The 12,342-nt window shown below is 46.5% G+C and overlaps 1 protein-coding gene across 3 annotated transcripts in view; it reads right to left on the bottom strand.

The window, feature by feature from the left end:
- The window catches only part of CLEC16A (C-type lectin domain containing 16A), a 215,959-nt gene extending 204,658 nt beyond the window's left edge, over positions 1-11,301 (bottom strand). For all 3 annotated transcript variants that reach the window (XM_028145526.2, XM_054714725.1, XM_028145530.2), the window contains exon 1: positions 11,092-11,301. In XM_028145526.2, the coding sequence (XP_028001327.2) occupies positions 11,092-11,171 (80 nt within the window). In that variant the 5' untranslated portion in view covers positions 11,172-11,301. The remainder of the gene's footprint in view (positions 1-11,091) is intronic.
- Positions 11,302-12,342: the final 1,041 nt, after the last annotated feature.

Here is a 12,342-nt window from a genome sequence, read left to right as displayed (position 1 = left end):
AACCAATCAATAAACTCTTACTACTATTTCAAAACCTACCTCAGGCACCTCTTGTAAAGCCTTCTTTAAAGAACCTCCCCACCCACCTGCCCTGGGGGATTTGATTAGTCCCTTCTCTCTAGTGCCTCTGTACCCATAGGTATTTGGTGCTGCACAGGTCACCCTCATTTGCAATGATCTGCCTCCCTTTCTAGACATGAGTTCCTCAAGATCAGAAACATCATCTTATTGATCTTGGTGACTCCAAAATGCCTGTTCACAGTAGGTACTCAATAAATTCTGAATGGCGGGAAGTTAGGGGACCGTCTTCATGAACATGTTACATCAGAACACGTAAAGACTGAACAGAGTCAAAGGTCCAAAGCCAAACAAGGCAAGTGGCAGCACAGAGAGGCAGTGGAGAGCTCAGGCTTTGGGAGTGTAACAGACAGACTTGGGCTTGACCCCTGACTCTGACACTTCCTAACTATGGAGATCAGAGTCAGCCTCCATAAGGCACCAGTAACAGTCAAGGCCTCTTCGCTGAGCTGTTCCAGGTATTGGACATGATAACGCATAGAAAGAGCCAAGCTTGGCATCTGGCACACAGTAAGCACTCAACAGATGCAGAATTGGCTGCTACTACTATTATTATGTTGTGGTCGTTATGATTGGGGCCATAATCAACATTACTACTAAATTATACATGGAATATTCCAGAACTTAGGAAGGAGAGTTCATGCTGGATCCATTCATGAAAAGAAGACTTCATGGGACGAGTTATGGAACCATCCAGAGAAGCCAGAGCAGGAAGTGGAAAGTCTAGGCTTAGCTGGGTAATCTTGAACAAGTTAATCTCTGTTCACCTCAGTTTTATCAACCGTAAAAATGGAGCAGCAATTGAACCTTAATGCTTTAGTACCTACCTATTATGGTGTTGTTAGGAGGAATAAACAAGTAAAAAGACATATATAACATGGCAGTTTGTACATATGATACTATTATTGTTTCCATCATTGCCTTCGTTAAATAATCTATGAAAAAAATTCTAGTAACTACGGGGAGGCCCTTACAGACAAACCCAGGAGAAAGAGGAAGATTCTAGAAGCTCCCACATGTGGTGCATGGCCTACAAACCTGACTCTATGTGAAGGGCTTCCTGTGACCCTCATACTCATAGTAACCTGGGGACATGAAAATTGTGACCACCACTGCACAGGCAGGGTTGGCAACGGAGGGACATTTAGGAGCTCGCCCGCAGCCAATGGCCAGGAGGCACAGTGTGAGAGTTCCAGCTAATCCATGGCCCAACACCTGCTGTTCTTAGCCTTTTTCAGTGGAGCTATTCTGATGTGTATATAGTGATGTTGTACTGGGGTTTTATCCTATATAATAAAAGGCTAATATGCAAATAGACCGAATGGCGGAACAACTGAACAACCAGTCACTATGATGTGCGCTGACCACCAGGGGGCATGTGCGGAACATGGCGGGTGTTGGCTGTGGCGGGATGGTGGAGGTGAGCGGGGGTGCCAGACCAAGGCGGGGCGCTGGTCGCTGTCATTGGGGCGAGCATCTGGTGGTTACTGAAAATTCTTTGCTCCTGCATGCCGTGGTCCCACCCGGCACTCAGACCTGCTGCCGGCGCCGGCCCTACTTGCACCTGTTGCTGGTGCACAGCGCTGGTCCCGATCACTCAGCACCATCAGCAGGTGCGAGTGGCGGCTGCCAGCCCTGATCACCCTGCTCCTAAGGGGCGATTGGGACAGCAGCTGCCGCTTGCACCCACTGATGGCGCCAGCCCTGCTCACACCCGCTGCTGGCATCAGCCCCAATCGCTCCACGCCATCAGTAGGGCCAGCGCCATCAGCGCATAGGAGCAGCGGCAGTGGGAGGGGCCGGGCAGGGGCATGGAGGATGGGCCGAGACCCGCCCCTGTGCCTACCACAGCCTCGCGGCCCACAGTTCCTTTCAAGGTGCACGAATTCGTGCACTGGGCCCCTAGTTGTATAATAATTGAAGTTGAATGCCTTTTCACATATTCATGGCTATTTGAATATCTTTTGCAAAGTACTGTGCAAGTCTTCCTCTTGTCCATTTTTAAAATTAGGTAGAGTACCTTTTTCTTATTTATTTGATGGAATTCTTTATATATTCTGAGCACAAATCCTATATTGGATATACACATGACAAATAAATATTTTCTCTAAATGTAGCTTGCCTTTTCACTCTCTTTATAGTTGTCTTTTGATGAGCAAAGATTCTTAATTTTAATGTAAAAGTCATTCCCTTGGATAATGTTTTTTGGTCAAGCTTAAGAAATCTTTACCTACCCCAAAGGTCATGAAGAAATGCTGTTTTCTTCCCCCCAAAAAAGCTAGTTTTCCCTTTCACATTTCAACTTACATTACATCTGAAACTGATCTTTGTGTATGGCATGAGACATTGGCCAAAACTCACTATCCATCTGGATATCTAGTTGACTCATCATTTACCGAAAAGGTCCTCATTTCTTCAATGCACTGCAATGTCACCTTTGTCATTAATCAGGTGACTACAGATGCGGGACTCTTTCTGGAGCTGTACTTCCACTGATCTATTTGTTTACTTTTGTGCCAATACCATGCTGTCCAATTACTGCAGCTTTATAACAAATCTTGTTATGTGATAACGTAAGTCCTCCAAACTTCTTTCCTTCTGTTTTTTTTTCATTATGGCATTGGCTATTCTTGGCCCTTCGTATTTCCACATAAATTTAAAAATCCACCTTCTCAATTTCCACAGAAATATTTGCTAAGATTTCCTTTAAGACTGACCTAAATCTATAAAGAGAGAGAGAACTGACATCTTTACCATAGTGTAACATTATGACATTTACATTTCTCTCAATGTTTGGATAGGGGTCTTATGCATCTTTTGTTAGATTTATTCCTAGGCAGTTGATGTTTTTAATGCTATTGTAAACAGTAATCTTTGAAACATTCATTTTTAAAATGTTTATTGTTGGTAAATAGAAATTCCCACTAAAGCCCTAGCTGGTTTGGCTCAGTGGATGGAGCGTCGGCCCACAGACTGAAGGGTCAAGGGTTAGATTCTGATCAAGGGAATGTACCTTGGTTGCAGGCTCGATCCCTGGCCCCGGTCGGGGTGCATGCTAGAGGCAATCAATTGATGTGTCTCTCTCACATCGATGTTTCTATGTCTCTCTGCCTCCCTTCCACTCTCTCTAAAAATCAGTGAAAAAATGTCCTCGGGTGAGGATTAACAAAGCAAAACAAAAATACCCACTAGATTTCAAGCTCTTAAGCTCTATGATGTTATACCTGCACCTTGCTCTTCTTTTCTCCCCACGATGCCCTAGCACACACTGTATTAGATACTGTTGTAGAAGAGACCCTCACTATATGTTTGCTTAAATGTACTAGAAAAGAAAAGAAAGCTGAATAGGTTAAGATTTAATATTTTAATGCTGTATCTAATCCCAGAGCTTTGGAAGATCAACTAATTCAACCTCCTCAGAGATATTAACAGTTTAATAACATTCTGAGTGTGAGAAATGGGACACTCATTTTAGAAAAGTTAGAAACTTCAACAACAAAAGAGAAATGGCAAGTCTCAAGCATGCTGCTGCCCAGAGATGAGCACTGCTGAAGCTGCAATGTATTTCCTTGGGTCTTTTCCTTTGCTTATGGATATTTATATAGTTGAGCTCACGATGGATATCCATTTCCATGCCCATCTTTTTTCCCACCTCTGGCTAAAATAAAAGCATTTTTGCCATTGACAAGTGTTGCAGACACCCATATGGCTACATAGTAAGCCACCGAAAGTACAAGCACAGCAGTTACGCTTCTGTTAGGCGTGTTTACATGATCAAACAGTTAGGGTGGTCAACTTTGTGTGCAAAGCTGTGTCCCTCAGATAAGTTTCCAAGGACAGAATGATTACCTTGGACATTCAATTACATAGCAAATTAAGATTTTTCTCTTACAATGATAACAACTGTTATGTAACATTTTCTCTCAAATTCTGTGTGTGAATACTTTTATCATCATGATAAAAACTATTACAGCCTCCTACAGCCAGGCCCTGTTCTGAGTGCCTCAGATGTATTCACTCGTTCAACCCTCACAACAACCCTGTGGGGAGCTGAGGCTCCGGGAGGCTAGAACCTGCCCAGAGGCCCCACAGAGAACCCAGGCAGTCTGGCTCCAAGCCCCATGCTTAGCATTATAGTACAGAAAATACAAACAATGGAGTAAACAACACTTTATTAGCCAAGTATTTACATGAAGTTATGAATGCCCCGCATTACAAGAAAATCAAATAGATAAACAACAAACCAAAAAAGCAAGAAAATACGTATTAGAGCTTAAGGAAAGTCCTTATAACTGAACTTACTCCATTTCTTTGGGAAAGAGCCAGCATTACCATATCTCCAAAGGAAGATCTGCAGAATGAAGAACCCCAATCTCAGACTTTTGCACATTAACAAACTCTACCTGCGAGAGGAGTTTAAGAGTCTGAAATGCCTGGAGACAGAAAACTGCAGCCTATTGCCAACATGCAACCAACACACTAGAGGTTCATCACAGAACTATACACTGCAAACAAATCCCACTTCCGCAGACCCTTCTTTCTCAAGAGAGTCACTTATTTCACAAGTTAAGCCATTACAGTTAATAGTGATTATGTCCACTCCAGAGACGGACATACTAAGTTCAAGTTTCATACAAGTTTTATGATATGCATCATAATATGCCTTTTAGGATGCTCCTATTGAAAGGTCCTGAAACTTATCTGTAAGATAAAGTGTAAGAAAGGGTAAGTGGAGCTAGGGGGACTAGAAATCCACTCCCCCAAAGCATCCCCCCAATCACTCCCCAAAACACACACACCCAAAGTTAACAATGTCGGAGTGGAAGAGCGGGGGGCACACAGAGCCTGTGTCGGGCTGGCCTGCTCAGCACCAAGGCAGAGACTCCCCAGACATTCTCCAGAGCGTCCCACTCTGTGCTTTGAAAACTCGCATTTGGACAGCATCCAGCCTTCTGGCTGGCAGGACAAGGAAAAGGTCCATACAGCGTGAAATCAGACTAGAGGATTAGAGAAAGTTTATCACAGGCGGTGCTTCTCCTGATGAATTTCCCCCAAAGATGTTAAACTGGGCTGGCAGTGAGACTGCATCTGGAATGCCAGGGAGTCAGCAATCATGGCAGGTGTGTAGGAAGGGCTTTCAGCCCTAGAACAAGTCACAGCTCCAGCACAGACGCTAAGACCAAAGTGGCAAGAGCAAGCTGTTGTTAAGAAAAGCCTGGCCAGAACTTACCTCTTGTGTTCATCCTGTGACAAATACTTGTTGATCACTTAGTACGTGTCAGGCCCTGCCCTAGCATCTGACAATGCCCAGGTGAACAAGCCACACAGGTCCCTGGCCTCATGAAGCTAATGTTCAAATTGGGAGACAGACAAACAAATAAATAACCAAGTAAGAACATTTATGATGGCAAACGGACATGCCTGAGGAACCCTGGCCAGCTTCCTGGGGATCTAACCCCAAGGCTGGGATAAAACTGGAAGAGCTCAGAGCACCTGACAGCTGGTCTAATTCTTTGGCGATGAGAAGACTGTATACGATAACATGTTAACTGAGTGTAACAGCAAGAACATGAACAAGTGAAGCTAGAGAACATGGTAAAACTTCTTGGCTGAAGCCACAAGGGCAATATTTATGGAAGAACTAGAGGCCCGGTGCATGACATTCGTGCATTCATGGCGGTGGGCGGGGCGGGGGGGGGGGTCCCTCAGCTTGGCCTGTGACATCCTTAGCACTGTGGCCACTGCTGCTGCGCTCGCCAGCTGTAAGCCTAGCTCAGGGCTTCTGGCTGAGCAGCACTCCCCCTGTGGGAGCGCACTGACCACTAGGGGGCAGCCCCTGCATTGAGCGTCTGCCCCCTGGTGGTCAGTGAGTGTCATAGTGACCAGTCATTCCGCTGTTCGGTTGATTTGCATATTACCCTTTTATTATATAGGACTGGTATTTGGGCGAGCAAGAAGAAGAGGGGAGCTCAAGTGGTGGAAACAAAGGTGCAGAGAAGTGGGTATATGAGGTATGTGAACAGTGAATGAGAAAGGACCGTCAGTGTGAAATGGCAAAAGAAATATCCTTGGATGACAATCAATAGGCTGCTATCCTAACTTACCAGAAGACAGCAACAGTCCCGAGTAGAAGCCCACCTCCTCCAGTTTGGCCCTCCCCCAATCCATTCTCCGAACTGTGGAGGGACCACAGCAGCCCTCTGGTTATAAACTTTCAATGGCTCCCCACTGTTCTCAGCCTAATGTCCAAATTTCTTAACATGATTTACAAGGCCCAGCAGGACCTGGCTTCTATGACTTCTCCAGCCTCACTGCTCTGCTTTAAAGTCTTCCACCTCCCTCCACCACATATACATACACATCCCCTTACTGAAGGACCCCAGACTCTCTCCTCCCAGCCTCTCAAATGCTGTTTCCTCTGGCTGAGCATCCTCCCTTTAACTCTGCCCTGCCCCACCCCCAACCTGGTAACAACCACTCATCCTTTAGGGCAGTGGTTCTCAACCTTTTTAATGCCGCGACCCTTTAATACAGTTCATGTTGTGGTGACCCCCAACCATAAAATTATTTTCGTTGCTACTTAATAACTGTAATTTTGCTACTGTTAATGAATCGTAATGTAAATATCTGTGTTTTCCGATGGTCTTAGGCGACCCTGCTAGGCGACCCTGTAGAGCCTAAGACCATCAGAAAACACAGATATTTACATTACGATTCATTGACAGTAGCAAAATTAGTTATGAAGTAGCAACGAAAATAATTTTATGGTTGGGGGTCACCACAACATGAGGAACTGTATTAAAGGGTCGCGGCATTAAAAAGGTTGAGAACCACTGCTTTAGGGTCTCCATTTAATGGGTATATGCCCACCAAGGATGCTCCTGACTCCCTGGGTTATAGGGCCCTCCTCTGTGCTCTCAAACAAGATGGGTAGGAACAGAGTCTAGAGTGCTATGAAGGCCTGAAAGAACTTAGACTTGACATAGCAGGTACCTTGGACTCACTATGTGTGACACGTTAAGTAGTGTATGCTAAGAAAATAAATCTAGCAATATTGTACCTCTAGTTCTAAAAGTACCAATGCTATCTTAGGCAAAAGTGGAATATACCAAGAGTAGATGAGTGTCTACCTGCTGGGTATACATTCGCCGTCTCCTTCGGGTAAAACCCCTGATTTTCCCTTTCTCTCATTCTCTGTCCAGTAGCTTGTGTGGAGCTGATGGCATCCCAGCTCCAAAGAAAGACCAATTGGAGCACTCCACACCCCCTGCCACAGTCACTAGGTCAGGGATGGGCATGAGACCCCAACTGGTCTAACACTATTCAATTCTGGACTTCTGCTGGCAATACTAAGAAAAGAAGTTCTTTTTCCCAGGGACTGCTAAGCTACCGCAATGTAAGCCTGGAGCCTGCTGAGGATGACACCAATACAGTAGAAAGCAGAGACAAGAACTGTAAAGAGGCAGATAGTGATAGCTCCATCTCAACACCTGGACTCAGCCATGGCTTAGCCAGGTATGACTGCTCAGTGACAGGAGCCAATCAGTTCCATTTGGGGCTTAAGGCAATTCCATCCAGATTTCTGTCATGTGCAACCAAAAATCTTGAGCCACACAAAAAGGTGATCAGAATTAAGACAACCACACAACACAAGAACAAAAAAGTTCCATCAGTTGTAGACGCATAGTTCCCAGTACAGGTGATGTTAGAGTAGCAATCACACGACTCCATCAGTAAAGGTTCTTCTTAGTGGTGGGCATCTGTTAGTCAGTGTCACAGTCTCGCCACTAGTGTGGGCAATAAACCACCTGTGATGTGCAGCAAATAAACTCTTACTATTTCAATCTGCCTCAACTAAATCACGAACTTGACTGAATAGACAAAAACCACAGGTACACAATTTTCCAAGAGTAAAACCCTGTATATTCCAAGAGTAAAATCCCTTTCCACTTTGAAAGCTGGGAATGTTATGAAGAATAATGTAGTTCAAAAAGGGTTTCCAGCCCTCTGGACTGTCCTCTCAATTTTTCTGTAAATCTCAAACTGTTCTTAAAAAGTCCATTAAAAGGGGGAGGGGAGGGGGAGAAGGAGGGTTCCAAGATGCTTTGTCTGCCCCCCCCCCCCGAAATGACCAATTCTAAATTATTTTAAGTATCTTAATCTCTCCTTTCCATCCACACTGTGTCCTCTGTCAGGGTAAGAGTGTATTAGGAACTGTCACTTGTCACTGGGAGGGTGACCAATTTATACCAGTTGCCCAGGACTTTCCCAGTTTTAGCACTGAAAGTTCCATGTCCTGAGAAACCCTCCAGTTCCAGGCACACCTGGATGGTTGGTCACCCTGTGTCAGATGAAACCCAAGCCTCATTCTACCTCCAGCCTTGTTTCCCACAACTACCAGCCCCACACTGATGCTCCACAAACTCCAGGGTCCCCCTCGCACATCCTGCTCCCCCATACAGTGATTCCTACTTGTCCTTGAAGACTGCACGCTGGTGTTGCCTCCTCCAGGAAGCTCGCAAGGTTTCCACAGAACCCTGGGCCTAGTGATCCTAGTGCTTGTCACGCTGCACAGTCACTGGCTCTATGGTGGTCTCCTTTTCCCTCAGGTTATAAGCTGTTTACCATCAGAGCCAAATGAAGATGATCACCAGCACTGGGGTGGGTACTAGCTGTTTATGGCACTCTTATCCAAGTCACTTTAGGATCTTCTAAGTCCCACCCCAGTGAGCAAATCACCAGGTTACTCAGGCAGGCTGTAATATGGATTAAGCTGATCTGCCTGATCCAGGGCAGGCAGCTCGGGTTTCCAAAAAGCACCCAATGGCCATGCAACCTAAACAATGTACCTGGGCAGTTCCAGGATACTTCAAAGGAACCTGAGAACCTTTACCATTCCCTGGCTGGCGGGAGAGTGAAGATGACCCACTGGCAGTGAGACTCAACCAAGTTGAAAGACTTCCCAACCTGACTTATTAGGAAGTTTTATTCAAACAGACAGTGTAATGAGCACAAGCACTAAAGTCAAATCCTGGCTTTGACACTTTTCAGCTGTTGTTATCTTGGGCCAGTGACTGAACCTCTTTGAACCTTAGTTTCCATTTCTATAAAATGGACTAAAGGAAATAACACACAGGAAGGCCTTAGCAAGTACCTGACACAGAAAACGCATTTAATAAATATTACGGCAATTTAAAAGGCCTAGAGTCAGGCAGTGAGGTGACAGCCTGCAGGTAACTGGGTGCTGGCAGGAGGCCCAACCATTCTGCTCTTCTCAGCCACATCCACCCACTCTCTACATTCCTGAAATCCTTAAGCCTCTCCCTTTCCCCTGCAGCTGCCCTCCCACTTAAGATTCCTGCTTTCCTATATGCCCCACTTCTTGTCCTGGGCCTCTCTCCTCGCCATGTTTTCTCTTACCACCGTTCCTCACCACATAATGAGCCCTCCTGCTCCCCCCTCCCCACCCCTCTGAGACCCACAAACATTTACTAAATGCATGCTCCATGCTAGAAAGGACACAGCTGAGAATCACTGTCCCCTGACCCCTGGCCAAATGAGAAGCCCCCATCTAATGTCCCTCCCCACCAATCCTTTCCCGTCTTCTTCCTACTGTTTGCCCCTCCTCCCTCCATCCTTCTTCCTTCCCATCAGTAATCTTGGGAGGTTCCTCTGTAAACCAGCCTACTTCTTACCACCAAAGTTTGCCTACTCCAACTCCCCCCAATATTTTCCTCCCTGAAGTTATTCCCTCCTCAAAGGTCTCCGTTTTCCATCATCACCAGCCACCCCCCCCACCCCCCGCCAAAAAAAATAATAAAATCCTAGACTCTTGTCTGCATGCTCTACACCTCTCCCCAGTTCATTCTCCCCCCCCCCCGCCCCCCATTCATTAAGCATCTATTGAGCTCCTACTGTGTGTCAGGCACAGCACTAGATTCTGGGATACAACTGTGAGCAAAACAAGCAGTCTCTGTCGGCCTAGAAGTGCCAGTTTAGTAGCAGACAAAAAGGTAGTAGAAACAAGCAGGCTAACTGCAGCTAGTGGAGATGCATTGAATGAAATCAAGATAAAGATGGACAGGAATCGGGGTGGGGGAAGCCCTTGAGGTAGTGTGGTCTGGGAAGGCCTGGCCTGGCTAATAAACACAGCTACCACTGCTGGACACCTACTGTGTGACACACACTGGGTCAATCTCTTTCCATGCATGACATTACTAAATACTTGCACAATGTTCACAATACTCATTTGCAGATGCGGAACCCGAGGCTCAAAGAGGTGAAGTAATTTGTCCAAGGTCACACTGCCATTAAGTGGTGAAATCAGGATTTGAAAGCAGGTCTGTCCGCTGCACTCCTGCTTCCCAGGATCCCGTCTGCAACTTGTCCTCCCCTCGAGCTCTACTTCTGATAGTCCCTCTTTAGACTCCCCCCTAGAAAGTAGTTTGCTTTTAATTACTGCCTTTGAATGAGCACCTGTATGTGCTCCCACCTTTAAGTGCATTCTCTTACGCAATCCTCAAGACAATCTTGGGAAGCAGGTGCTGTCACAATATCCGTTTTACAACTAAGGAAACTAAGGCCGAACTCCACATACTTAGATTGCAACCCAGATCTGTCCGACTCCGGGATCCAGACCTCTGACCTCTGTCCAGCCTAAGAAGTACCACCCCGGGAAGCTAGGTGCGCAAGATCTGCTCCGGCAAGAGCGAAGTCGGTGTCCGTAAACTGAAATCTCATCCCCTTACTTTAAAAAGACGGGGATACTGAGGCTCTGAGAAGCTAAGCGACTTGCCCAAGGTCACACAGCAAGGAGAGACGGGGTCAGGGTTCGAACCAAGGCGCCCTGACTCCAGAGCTCTCGCTCTTAACCACCATACAGCCTTTCCTGAGCACCTCTCTCCACCCTCCACCTCAGCTCTGACACCTCCCAGCGACCCGAGCCCGTGGCTACGCGCTCCCATCCCAGTTTCCAGCCCCCAGGCCTCCCACCTCCGCCCCCAACACACTCACTTGAGGTGGTCCAAGGAGTGGATGTTGCGGGAAGACTTGCCATGGCCCCCGCCCACCCAGCTCCGCGAGCGGCCAAACATGTCGGCTGCCCCGGCCCGTCGCTCGCCTCACGGTCTCATGCCCCAGCGGCCCAGCGGCTGGGAGCCCGCGGCGGCAGCACAAACCGCGGAGGTGGTGAAGAGACCGCCAACCACCTTCCTCCCCGGCCCACAGCCCGGCACTGACATTCAGCCGGAACCGGCCGTTCGACCGTCGCGCTTTACGGCCACCAACACGAGGAATGCTGGGAAATGCAGTTCACCCGCGAGGCCCCAACAGACAGGACTCTGCGAACCAACTACAAGACCCGGCGTGCATCACGCAACTGCGGGCCTGCGGCCTGGGAGAAGAGGCGGAGCGAGAGGAGGAGAATGCGCTGTCCCGTCCCGGTGGGCGGGAATGGGAAACTTGTGCACAGAACCTTATTAGGAAGTTGGGGAAGTAGATTGATTATAAGTAATGGCAGTATTAACAATTATTAGCTTTATGATAAGGATAAGAGTAGCTATTGCTATACCATGTGCCTAAGCGCTTACATATAATTATTCTAACAACCCCATGAGGTGGGTTCTATTATTATTCCCATTTACTGTCAAGGAAATTGAATCACAGTGAGGTTGACTTGCCCAAGGTCATGCAGCTAGTAAGTGACAGAACTAGGATTCAAACCCAGGTACCCTTATTTTTATCCCCCAGTAAAAAACAAACAAAACTAAACTGCATCAAATCGGTAAGGGCCTTGTTTGTCCTCACAGCCTTTTTCTACTTCAATTTATATTTAGACCTTCAAGCAACAATGTACCAAAACTGAACATCCTGTACTTTGAGAGGATTTCTCTGGTCTTCACCCAAAATCCATGCCATTTCCCAAACTAACATATTTTTGAAAATGGAAACACTAACTTCCTATATGAGCCAAGAAGATGTCTCTATAAAAAGTGAGAAGCTCCAAGGAGGTAAAATGACCCTGTTCACCATTTATTCACTTATTTCTCTACCTCATACTTATCCAACGCCTATTGTATACAATCTACTTTGCTCAGGACAGAATTGGACCAGGAGCTAATGTTCTCCCCAATGCCTAGCACAAAGCTTGGTGCTAATAGGTGTTCAGCAAATATTGACAGAGTGAATGAATAAATGAAAGTTTGTTTCACCTTCTGCAGTTGGAGAAATGGAGACCAGTGAAGGATTAATGGTTTTGCTGTGTAA

Source organism: Eptesicus fuscus, chromosome 4 (genome assembly GCF_027574615.1).
Source record: "Eptesicus fuscus isolate TK198812 chromosome 4, DD_ASM_mEF_20220401, whole genome shotgun sequence".
Taxonomy (NCBI): Eukaryota; Metazoa; Chordata; class Mammalia; order Chiroptera; family Vespertilionidae; genus Eptesicus; species Eptesicus fuscus.
Note: the sequence above shows the minus strand (reverse complement) of the source record. Positions and strands in the feature narration are given on the sequence as shown.